The sequence below is a fragment of the Dendronephthya gigantea genome, unplaced genomic scaffold (assembly GCF_004324835.1).
Source record: "Dendronephthya gigantea isolate DGI-Jeju-01 unplaced genomic scaffold, DenGig_1.0 000007F, whole genome shotgun sequence".
Lineage (NCBI taxonomy): Eukaryota > Metazoa > Cnidaria > Anthozoa > Malacalcyonacea > Nephtheidae > Dendronephthya > Dendronephthya gigantea.
The window spans coordinates 3,209,677-3,222,794 of record NW_021163017.1 but is presented as its reverse complement, the minus strand read 5'-3'; the positions used below and the strand labels follow the sequence as shown (position 1 = coordinate 3,222,794).

Here is a 13,118-nt window from a genome sequence, read left to right as displayed (position 1 = left end):
AACAAAGAGATCAGAAATTTTTTAAATCCGAAGAAGGAAAAGACTTTATCGAAGTCGTACAATCAAAGAGTAAATGCTTGGTCCGACTCACAGAAAAAAATGAAAGTGAATCAACGATGATTTCGTCAACTAAGTCCCCTCCAGCAGAACCAACTTCGAAATTACTCTGCAGTCATGAAACTCGAGAAAAAATCTTGCTGAAAGTGTACAAGGACAATATTACGGCACATCCCTGTGACGTCATCGTGAATGCAGCTAATGGCGACTTGAAACATATTGGTGGAGTGGCAAAGAGCATTTTGGATGCCGGAGGAAGAGAGATACAAGACGAATGCGACGAACACGTCAAAGAAAATGGAAAGCTTTTCGACGGTCAATGTTTCAGTGGAAGTCCAGGAAAATTGCCTTGTAAAGTTCTGGTCCATGCTGTCGGTCCTCGTTGGGATGCTAGCAATCGTGAAAAAATATGCAAATTGTTAAGTGTCACCTGCACGAGAGCACTTGAGGAAGCGATAAAGTATCGATCGATTGCTCTTCCTGCAATCGGAAGTGGTGTTTATGGTATTCCTAAAGACGTCTGCGCTGAAATAATGATCGAAGCCGCCGAAAAATTTAGTAGGAATCACGAGGATTCCAGCGTGAAGGAGATTCACTTTGTCAACAACGATGACGCGAGTGGACATGTTTTTGTCAAGAAATTTCGTGAGAAATTTGGTGGACGACCCTCATTGATAAGAAATGAGGAGAAGCCTGCCAATAGCAGATTCTATGCTTCTCTAAAACCAAGTTCTCAGAGTGTGACCAAAGAAACCGCGCGAAAAGCGGTATCCATACAAGACGATTTGCAAAAACGAAAGTCTGATGATTCTATTTTTACTACACAGAACATGAAAATATCAGTGGTGGTTGGAGATTTGGCAACATATAAGGTGATGCAAAAAATTGAAATTACATTCAACACTAATTATTTTGTAGCGTTGCACAGTTTTCTTAGTATTTTTACATCAACGTTATGTAAAAGCAACAGGCTAGTTATGTTTCATCCGAATGTCTCTTTGCAAATTATAAGATAATTAGCCACGTACTATCTGGTCCTGAGTAATTTATGTTGCCTAATTCTATTTTACAGGCCGATGTTCTGGTCAACACGACGGGACATACTCTTGACCTTGAAGCTAACCCATGCAGCAAAGCCCTCAGCTATGAGGCCGGTCCAACGCTGCAATCCGAATGTAGAAGGATTGGCAAGTTAAACGTCGGTCAGGTAGCTGTCACCACGGGAGGAAATTTGCTTTGCGACGAGGTCTTTCACGTTGTTTGTGATAAGTGGCGTAGGGGACAAGGAGAAGAGGTATAAAATTAATTATAAGACAATTTGTCCCTCATCAATTCGGTCCTAATTTACGTTAGAATAATGTTCAAAATCTCAACCTAATGCCAAAAATGCTTGAAAAACACTATCACTTGATTGAAGTTTTTAATTTGTTTATACAGTAGATCTCTTAGTAATCTGCTAAACTATAGCATGTAAAACCACAAATATTAACAGAGCCAAAACTAGACGCTATAATTTGGTTGTACCTTTTTATAAAGGCGCAATTCTTGTTTGCAAACTCTTAGGTTCAGGGTTTGGTGGAATACAAAATTCTGGGCTGAGATGTAGTTTGCCCAACAAAGTCGTGGCGTTTTCTTTGTAAATATAGAAATATAGACGTATAGTTTGGCCAACTGGACGAATTGGCTAACTAGAAAATTTTCTGAATTCAAATACGTAATAATGAATATTATGAAGGTACGTCTATATTCACAATTATATCTACAAAGAAAGCGCATGGCTTGTAGTAAAGGCGACTAAAATATATACCCAACGATTTGCGGAACTGTAGCCTCTTTAAAACCTTCCTGATAAGTGGTTATTAATTGCTCTAGGTGTTACGGGTGATCATAAAAAAATGCCTAAAGAAGTGCAACTCAAATGGTAAGAAGTCCATCGCATTCCCAGCAATTGGAACCGGAGTATTGGGATTTCCACATGATGTCGCGGCTAAAATATTTTTCGAAGAAACAAAGGATTTCGAGAAAAGAGTTCCAAATTCCAGCATCGAGGAAGTTAGTTTTGTCGTCTACAGTCGGGATTCAGAGTCGATTAAGGCGTTTAAGAAGGAAATAAAGAGACAATCAGAGTGGGGCAGCGGTGTGTCTGTTGGAAAGGTATCAGATGGTCAGCAAAAGAGGTGGAAGAGGAATCCAGTTGGAGTTGGAGTTGAAAAAGGTGACTTGTGTGTTGAAATTGGCAATGGTAAGAAGGTGGAGATTGTTAAAGGTGATATTACGAAAGAAAGATCAGATGTTATTGCTCACTTGACCAATCCAAGCCTGTTCATGCGAAGTGGGGTCGCCATTGCTCTTGTGAAAGCTGGAGGAAATGATATTGAAAGGGCATCCCAAAATATAGGCAGTTCATATAAACTACTCAATGCAACTACAGTTTTAACAACCGCAGGAAGATTGGATGCTAAATACGTTGCTCACATGGTTGCTTCTAACGATCCCTCCTTCAGTGAGATTGAAAAGTGTATCACTAACTGCCTAAATAGAGTTACGGAAAAAAAATGTGAAAGCATTTCATTTCCCGCCGTTGGAACAGGCTCCTTAAAAAACGACCCGGGAAAAGCTGCTAAAACAATTTTTTCATCGGTCGTACGTTTTCTTCAGTCAAGCACTGGGTCACTCAAAACTGTTCGCATTGTTTTAAAGGATGATGATCTTGTCGAGGCATTTCAAGCATCGGTAAAGAAGTTTAATGAAAGCGAAGAGCCTGGAGTGTTTAAAAAGATTGTAAATTATTTTTGGAGCACAGAATCACCCGCAGCCTTGAAAGTGGTAGAGAATACTCCTGTTACAACCACAGAACTTCTCTTAGAAATCTATGCGCAAAACGAAGCAACCGTTGGAATTGCAAAAGAGAAAATTTTGAACGTCATTGAAAAGCAAAAGAAGAAAGAAAAACTAGACGACGAAAACATCGTAAAACTGTCAAGTATGCAAGTTGAGGAAATAAAACGCTGGTGCGATGTGAACGATGTTAAAGTTACTATTGATAAGGAACTTAACCGTATTATCATGTTTGGACACAGTGAGGACATTTCCACCATGATTACTAAAATATATCAAGTTTTGAAAAAAATTGGCGAGAGAGAGAGAGCTGAAATGCACGCGGAGTATGCCGAAATGGTTTCGAAGAGTGTACAGTGGTTTTACGTGGATCCAGCAACCGGTGATCATGAAGAGTACCACAAGCATACAAACGCCGCAATCGAGAAAGCTTACAGCAAAAACGAAAAATCTGTTATTTTCGATTTAATAGATGGAAAATGCAAAATTGTATTCGATAGGATGCAAGAAATGAACTTGGACACAAATGTGAAAACGGAAGTCATGAGGAAAGATCTCAAAGGTATCCAAATGCGTCTATTTTCGTCTATGCGTCTCAGTACGGTCATTATTCCCGTAGTGACCAGTTTATATCACCCAGCCTATAGACATGTGTCTAAATTACGTTTTACTATAAAGTAAATTTCAATTATGTAAACCTTCGTAAACTAGGCCTAGTACTACGCCTGGATAAATCCTTAATTTAAATGTTGAAGAAATATGCCAATGCACTGTGAGAGCAAAACAAAGTCACTAATTTCAGTTAGGCGGGTACGATGTACTTGATTATTTTTAGGGCTGTTTTACACTTTAACTGTAAAAATTACCGTATTGTAGCGACATGTAGCGTATATTACACCATAGGTAGCCCAATGCGCTGCATTACGTACGTCACTTAGGTCACGTATATAGTATATAATAATATAAGGTTGGCAAGAATATTTTATTTTCAATATACATCGTTTAAATATGATCAAAATATTAACATCTATTCTATAAAATACGCCAAAAAAATAACAGCCCCTAAGTGTAGGGTAGTTTTACTAAATTTGTACGTGTTTTTTTTGCAATGAAACGCGATAAAAAAATGAAAATATGCCAAAAGTTTGTTGAAATTTGCCGTGTCCCGATGCGGGATGCCTGTTGCCGTGCAAAAACATCAATTTGAAAACTCGTATACGCGAACCTATTGGTCATCACAAAACGGTCAAAGCTGCATGACCAATAGGATCGCGTATACGAGTTTTCAAATTGATGTTTTTGCACGGCAACAGGCATCCCGCATCGGGACACGGCAAATTTCAACAAACTTTTGGCATATTTTCATTTTTTAATCGCGTTTCATTGCAAAAAAACTACGTACAAATTTAGTAAAACTACCCTACACTTAGGGGCTGTTATTTTTTGGCGTATTTTATAGAATAGATGTTAATATTTTGATCATATTCAAACGATGTATATTGAAAATAAAATATTCTTGCCAACCTTATATTATTATATACTATATACGTGACCCGAGTGACGTACGTAATGCAGCGCATTGGGATACCTATGATTACACACTTAATGTATGCTCCCGAGGGAAATATTGAGTTTTGTTTTCCCAAGAGTCTGAATGTTTCCAGAGACGAATTCGATGTAAACATTGAGACTCGAGGGAAAACAAAGCTCACAATTTCCCGAAGTTGTGTACATTAAGTGCTTTGCAATATAGGAACAAAAACATACATGTTACACAACAATTTCATTTTAAAAAAAAACACTTTACTTTGTTATAACATCATGGGGGCAACAATTTTTCACTTGTTTCCATGGCGGGAAACATTGCTTTTATTCCCAGTCATGTGACTACGAATGAACCAATCACATTTAAAATACACAGCACAGCAACATTTTTTCTTGGGCACTCAGATAGAACTAATGACTTTGAAACAAGGAATAATTAAGCGGTTCACTACGACACGGTTGAAGTGGAAAACAAGCCTTGTTGTCGAAATGAATTCCTCGACGTATAATGCAGTCGGAAACATAATCAACAGTATTTTAGGATTTCATAGCTTCTGCAAAATTGTTATCATGAAATTTAGTGTAACTAAATGGCGACGAGATGGATCATGATGACAAAAAGAGAAGAGTTGAGTTACAAAGAACGTCTGTTGGCCCTGGACCTTCTGCCGTTGACCTTCGATAGGGAGGTTAAAGACTTGGTGTTTCTGTACAAGGCTCTGTTTGGTTATGTGAATGTTGATGTCAGTAATTGTGTCTCGTTTGTCAGTCATGGTCGAACTCGGCTGAGTAACACCTCAAAGTACATTCTAAAATGTCAAATCTGTAGAACAAGCACTTATCAATCTTCGTATTATAATCGTGTCGTGAAACTGTGGAACACTGTATGTAAAGATATATGTTTAGACACTGTGTCTAGTCCTAGTTCTTTTAAATGTTTAGTTAAACGTAGATACTTTAGTATTGTTGATTCTATTTATGATGTTGACTTGTCATGTACGTGGTCCTTGGTTCGTGACTGCTCGTGTCATAGGACTTAAATTGTATTGTACTGGGTGTGTGTAGTGTTGTGTGTGTAATGATAGTAATGATTTAGTAAAGTTTGGGAAGGTATCTTGCATGGTTCCTCGAGTCCCGTTTATACCTTGCCCTTTTAGGGTCTATATTTTAGGAGTAGTTTTAATTGAATATTTTATATGTTTCTTTGTAAAAATATGTTTAATTGACCCTAATAAAGATGATAAAGATAAAGATAACTAAAGGTAATTTTGTATTGTTTTTAACAGAGATATCCGTACCCGACTATTGGGAACCTCAACCACTCGATGCCAATGGCAAAGAGCTTGTTGTACACCTTGTCCTTCTCAACCCTAAGAATCCAAACCACAAGAAGGAATGCATGGAAATTTCTGATCATTTCAACAGAACATGCGGCCAGCAAATTCTTCAGATCGAGCGAATCCAAAATCCATCGTTGTATAAACAGTACGTTACGAAAAAAAATTGCTTGGATCAAAAAGGTGAAAAAGTGAGGTCTTGTTGGGCATCAAGTCCTGATAAGTTAGAGGAAATAACTGAAAAAGGACTAAACAGGAGTTATGCTGGAAACACTCATGGTAATTGTTAATTTTTTAAACTTTTAACTTCCTTACCCATTAAAAGTCAATTAGGGAACCTTACATCAATCTTGGGCCCAGCAACTGCTTAAAATATACAAAGCCTGACTTGCGAGGTTTTTATTACATATGTTATTATGTTATTATACAAAGAACATATAAATATGTTATTTACTTGTTTCGAGGTCCGGATGGAAAAATATTATTTTTCCGAGGTCTCAAAAAGGGCCCAGGCCGCTCACCGAGCCCCTTGTGACGTTTCAAAGATCGAGCGGAGTTTTTTCCGGACCGACCAAAAAGAAAGTAACGTTAATTTTTAACAATTAAACAACGTTTTGCCGTATTATTATTATGTATTCATATTATGAATTTATATTCAGGCAGTGTTTTCACCATGCAACTGTATAAGGCGTAAAATATTTTTTTTGGGATTGCTTTTCATACTTTTTTCTATTAAAATAGGAGTTGCATTTGGTAGAGGAGTTTACTTTGCAAGGGATGCCTCTATGTCGGCTGGTTATGCCCAACCAGACATTTCGACAGGACGAAGGTACATGTACTATACAAGAGTGGCAGTAGGAGAATACACAAACGGGGGCAAAGGCATAGTGGTACCACCAAACAAAGGATGGGGCAGCAATGATTCGTACGATTCTGTCGTCAATGATGTAAACAACCCGACAATCTATGTCTTGTTTTATGATAATCAATATTATCCCGAATACTTGATAACCTTCCAGTAAAAGAAATGTAACCCCAGTTCACATTAATTTATCGTAAAATAATGATTTAGAAGGAGTTCACTAACAAAATATATAGATTGAAAAACAGTTCGAAAATTTGGAAAAAAAATTGTCTTTGTCACTTCAGCTATTGAATTGTATTAATCTCGCATTCAGCGACTGAATGAATAATTAATACAACATCTAGCAAGAACTTTTCGGCCTGGTTCACAATTTTCCTCATAAACTAAATTTTCGTGCTTTAACTAATAAGCTACGTAGGACGTTTGTGGGAGAATGCGCCCATTCATACTAGACTCAGAGTTTAAAACACTCGAGAGGACAATTTCTTGTTGTTTACTTGTTTTGTGACGCAAATTTTGCTTGCATGAAATGGCTAGAGTCCACTGGAGAAGGAGTATTGCGGCAAAGTACGAACAGTTCACAAACATTCATGCAATTCGATGAACGTACATGTTGACCAGAACCAGGCATCTTAAACCTCTCTATTTTCTAATATTGGAAAGTGCATGTTGATTTGATTGATTTTGTTTTATTACACGTACAATAACATACAATGAACTAAATTATTACGTGTTTATAGAAGTATTTGAAAAAAAAATAGTTTACCACTTATATGATTGGGTTTTACACATCCTTCGTTTTATTCGTATTAAGGATTAGTTAGGACAAATTTCCCAAAAATGTCGCTTGGCGAACATTGCATGGAGGATACTTCTTTTGGTGCAGTTTGTAAAATATTATTACCTATTACCTCGAATTCGTCTCTTTTTTTAATCAGCGATACTTACCTCGCCTTCGGCAAATAATTCTCTCTGTCCTGGCGTAGCCAGCTTCAATAATCGGGGGGGGGGGCATATTCATATATTCATGTTAACAGACTGTAGAGACAATTGATTTGAAAAGAAATTAATCCTGCGTATCACGATTATATGAGGATGGGCCTGGCCCTGTGTGTGTTATTAGAGAAATTCCAATGGTGACCATCCATCACTTTGTATTAAAGTTTTTGTTGCAGAAATTTTTTATTATTTTATTATATATTAAATTTTTATCATTTTTATAATTTTTATTATAAAATATTTATTTGTATTACGCTGTATATTAAATGATCTATATTATTGAGGGAACACACAATAGTTAATGGCAGGAAAAAAAGGTAAAAAATAAATTATTTTAAGCTATTTGTTATGAATTTCCGAAGAGTAATTTGAAATGTATGAATAATGCGACAATTATAATTTAGCTACTTTGACTAACCCTGAATCCGCCACTGCACATGAATTAATATCTTAAATAAAGAAATGGTCGATTCTGACGAGGAAATAATCCAAATTCCCAACGAGAGATATGTATAAGGAAGTATAAATAACGTTGAACTGTTCGCCAATCAATCTCAACGCCTCGTTCCAGTACTTTTACTGTGTGTTTCTGGATACTCTGGATAAACTGGAGGAAATTTAGCTATATTCAAGGAACGTTCTATATGCGTGTGAACTAATTAAAATAATGGAATAATTGTGCTCCTCTCGAGCAATCAGCATCCATCATTTTAGCACTGATGCTAATAATAAATGCCAAAATCATACTTGCAGACAAATCAACCTTGTGCTACGCGGTCGGTTGATTTTATAACCACTCCTAAGATTTTGGCATTACATATTTGCACTCTTAGTTCTATGATCATTGTTAATTATTGGTCGTGAGGCGCAGTAAATATTTCGATCCAAATCTTTCTCATAATTATGATGCAAATCGTATCGAAAAAATCCCTCGTCAGGGCGTTTTATATAGTATGAAATGTACGACAAATCACCACAAAGAAAAGTTACATATGTTTAATTGTTTAAAGTATCTGACAGCGTTTCAAATTTGATTTCAAGAATTGTATTTTATAAAGTGTTTCGTGCAATAATTAATTAATGACTGTAAAGTTAACCATGAACATGTAATCAGTTCGTGCAAGTGCAGTAAAGAGGTTTTCTGTACTTTAGTACTCGCTTAGGACGCCAGTTCAATGTAAATTAAAGACGATATATTTCGAATTCTATTATTGATTGTTTAAAATACATATATACACGGGGCGAAAAGTTAGGTTTGCGAACTTGTAAATCAAATCGCAAATCTGCGACAAAACTTAATTTTGACCATAGTTTGCCAGATTTGCACGCGTGTAAACGTTTAGTTTCCACTCGCATGTAAAACAGTTGCAAAGTTGGCATCCGCCGCGATTGCGTATGGTGCAAACATATTGCAAACCCAGTAACTTTACCAGATTTGCATTATTGTTTGCCTCGCGTGTAAACGCATAGCAAACATTAAATTTGCTATACAGGGTGTCTCAAAAAAAACGCAACCACTTAAATATGCAAGAATATTAATATTGTTTGGGTTTGCACCATAGTTCAGCTAAAAGGACTTTTAGCATTTTAAATGAAGGGTTAAGAGCCATTTTCAATTCCCAGAGGTGCTTATCTATTGCGCTTTACAGCTACAATAATGTTCTCGCATATTTAAGTGGTTGCGTTTTTTTTGAGACACCCTGTAGATTTGCTTCGCGTACAAAACTATAGCACAAACGTTAAATTTGCTATAGATTTGCTTCGCGTGCAAAACTATAGCACAAACGTTAAATTTGCATTATTGTTTGCCTCGCGTGTAATTGTGCCGCAAATAATGATTTTGCATGGATTTCCACAGCGTGTAAACCTCTTGCAAGCATAATAAGTTTGCAACAGATTTGTGTCGTGTGTGAATTTATTAAAGCAAATAATACATCCAACCACAGTTTTGCATCTCTTGCAAATGCATGGCAAACGCTATATTGAGTTGCAGTACATTTGCATCACTGTAAACTGGGAACAAAATAAACAAATGACAAAATAATTTCGTTTGTAAACTATGTATTTAGTATGCAATACTTTACAAATACAATTCTACGAATATTGCTTTAATTGTAATCAATGAAAACACAAATTCCTTTAAAATCTGTCGTCAAAGCGACAGAAATTAAAGACCCTACAGTAAGAATAAACAATTAGTCTAATAATCTATATAACTCTATATATTTGTTGATATAATACCCTGTATATAGCAGCTAGGTCAAAAACAAAGGATTTACAGAGACCCGTTTGAAAACAACGCGTTAAGGCTGCTTTCCACTTACGCGTTTTTTATACGCACGTGCACGTACGGAAAATTTTAAATGCCTTCAAATTTTTATTATTTAACATGTAGGTCAACTATAATGCACACAAAAATATGCAGAAAAGTTCCTTCGATTTATTTACTTAGTTTTTTCGAAGCTAACATGTATAAGGATTTCGACTTTGACGTGCGTGTACGTGCGTATGAAAAACGCGTAAGTGAAAAACAGCCTTAAGGCTGCTTTCCACTTACGCGTTTTTTATACGCACGCAAACGTACGAAAAATTTTAAATGCTTTCAAATTTTTATTATTTAACATCTAGGTCAACTAATGCATACTAAAATGCGCAGAAAACTGAGTTCCTTCGATTTATTTACTTAGTTTTTTCAAAGGTAACATGTATAAGAATTTAGACTTTTACGAGCGTGTACGTGCGTATGAAAAACGCGTAAGTGGAAATCCACCCTTAAGGCAAGCCTGAGTTACGGCTGTTTTCCACTTACGCGTTTTTCATACGCACGTACACGCACCTAAAAGTCTAAATTCTTATGCATGTTACCTTCGGCTAAGTGAATAAATCGAAGGAAGTTATTCTGCACATTTTAGTACGCATTAGTTGACCTAGATGTTAAATAATAAAAATCTAAAAGCATTTAAAAATTTCCATGCGTGTACGTGCGTATAAAAATCGCGTAAGTGGAAAGCAGCCCTTAAGAACATTCTTAATATCAGTTTTGCGGAACCAATCAAACTTCGTGTACCATCAAGCTTTCCAGCTGCACAACCCAACGAGTTCACTTTTTCTGTTATGATCTTTTTTGAATTCCGGAGCTAAAACTAAATGTTTGTGTATGAACCGCTCTAGTTGAGTTGTACATATTAATCATTACGGCACTGAATTCGTGCGTTTACTGATGCAGGGTGCGTTTACCATGCAAGAGTTATTGCCTTATCATCCAGCCAGGAATACCATTTGGAGGATTGCTTTCTTTAAGACTTCCTTGTTGTCGTGGTTTGCTCATTATCTTCGATTTTTCAGATGCCCGTCGGGTCCATTTTCGATCAAGGCTCTGCAAGAGATCGTTAAATCGTTAAGCACTTTTTGCTTTGCTCGTGTGAATTGGTTTCAGTACCACCCTAAGCGTTTCTCATGTGGCAAGTCGGATGGTAGCCCAGAAGTTTGGTGCGCTAGCTTATTTGATTGTTTTGGTGCATCTGCGTTTATTCCCGTTCAACGAATTTGCGGAAAGTTTCTCCCTGGCTATGACAAACTAAATGGTGAAAATGTTTTATTTGTTCTTGCCTTGAACAAAAAGTATTTTTTATAATCCCAGTGTATGTAAATTTGTAAGGATGTTATAGTGTTATAAAATATGTTCAAAGTTGACAGATTTAGTTAAATGGGACTTTAAAAGGAACAAAGTTTTCCCTGAGTGTAGGCAGCATATAATCTCATATACGTTATTTACTCTCATGTTATGTTTTAGTTATGTCCCCAAAGCAAGACATCATCCTTCAACACATGAATGAAATGATTTTTTAATCTGACCAAATTAAGCCATTACATGTGAACGAGGCTCAGGAGCTTTTTTTTTTCAAATTCTTTAAAGTTAAGAACTCTTTTTATACATGTGTCAAAAGAGTATGTTTTGCATCTTTGCACATGGCTTATGAGAGTAAAACTTGTAATTCATTTCATTTAATTGAGGCGATGACGTAATTACCAAAAGGGTCTAGTAAATATTTCAGCTATTATAGGGCATGTTTAGTGTGAAACGATATCTCATGCCAACCAACGAGATGAGTAAAAGTTATAGAAATATATATAGTTGCTATGTCGGGCAAAGTTATATTTTGCACTGTTAAAATAACCATGTTTGCTAATCTAATAACTTGCAGTTCATTAAATTACGTAGGACTATATTTTTTGCGTTTCCCAATCAAACTTAGCCTTGCAGTTTCGAGTGAAAGTTTCACTCAACTTGTAGCTGTGTTATTGAATTCGGACTTCACTTTTATCGCTTGGTTTAGAATTTGCTTTTATATGTATATACAAGCTGAAATTCTTCATTTACAATAGCTCGTGTTTTTGAAAATCCTTAACTCTCAAAATATGAATTAGATGCACGCCAAATTTAATGGTGATTAAATTCCGCGATGCATAACATCGTCTCACCATAATCCGTAACCAATGAATTGTAAGTTATAAATTATAACCCATGAATGGGTGTTCCTTTCGTTATTAGTCGTGTACTAAGCGGTATTTGACTTTATACTTTGAGTTACAATTATATTTATTCAAATTTATTTCGCATGACGTTCCAAAATAACCCTTTAAGGAAGGGCGTAGCAACGTCTTTGAGTAATTCTCATAAAATGCGGTGGAACTCAGCCTAAATAAACAAACAAAACTTTTATCTTGGCTCTTCTGGCCTACGACGAAGAAGCAGTTGTGGTGCGCACTATACAACAGTTTAAAAAAATTCAGTTCCTTTAGCCACCGTGCAATAGTATCACAGGAAACGGGATGGTGAGGTTGTGGTGAATCTCCTCGTATAGGCGTCAATCGAACGTTAATTGAGGGGGACCATATTCGTATATTCTGTTATGCCAGGCTTATTTCTATTGAAAGTGAAGTTGTTTTCAAAAAAATATGAATATGGTCCCCCTCGATTAACATTCGATTGACGCCAATGGTTTGGTCAATTGCAAATAGTGTTTTAAACTTTTAACAATACACAGGCTTGGTTCGCTAGGATAAGCCAGAAACTCCTGGCGTCCCCAGTGTTTGCCAGGTTTAGACGTTTTTAAAAGTTGATCCACATAGAAGATATATATTTATTTTCTTCACGATCCATGCTTGTTATACTTATACATCAATTAAGTCATCTTCTTTCAAGCGACATACTGCACTCCATCAGTGTCTCCATGATATCGTTAGCCGTTTTTAAAAGTTATCGGGTCGCCAACGTAACTATAAGAATCATGCTACATAATACTATGATTATAGCAACAGTATTGGTACTACTATAACACTATGATTTGCTATCACACTTCTTATCGTGAATTTGCTCTACCTGTTGCTGGTTCTTTCGTCGCAATGTTCGGTTGGAATTTAAACTTAAATAATCAGTCGAGTTTTCTTCTTCTTCATCTTTTACGAAAAGCAAT

General features: G+C 36.3%; 1 protein-coding gene across 1 annotated transcript; it reads left to right on the top strand.

Annotated features, from left to right (window-relative positions):
• The first annotated feature begins 1 nt into the window (after position 1).
• LOC114517215 (protein mono-ADP-ribosyltransferase PARP14-like) lies at positions 2 to 6,067 on the top strand. The gene is made up of 4 exons (XM_028536872.1): positions 2 to 929; positions 1,130 to 1,351; positions 1,930 to 3,457; positions 5,727 to 6,067. The coding sequence occupies exons 1-4, from the start codon at positions 117 to 119 to the stop codon at positions 6,065 to 6,067; spliced, it is 2,904 nt and encodes a 967-aa protein (XP_028392673.1). The 5' UTR covers positions 2 to 116.
• The last annotated feature ends 7,051 nt before the right edge of the window (positions 6,068 to 13,118 follow it).

Excerpts from the sequence above, each read along its gene's own strand:
- LOC114517215 (XM_028536872.1), top strand. The coding sequence starts at position 117 with ATGATTTCGTCAACTAAGTCCCCTCCAGCAGAACCAACTTCGAAATTA. Across the intron at positions 1,352-1,929 it reads GTAGGGGACAAGGAGAAGAG|GTGTTACGGGTGATCATAAA; the intron begins GTATAAAATTAA and ends TAATTGCTCTAG. Across the intron at positions 3,458-5,726 it reads CATGAGGAAAGATCTCAAAG|AGATATCCGTACCCGACTAT; the intron begins GTATCCAAATGC and ends TGTTTTTAACAG.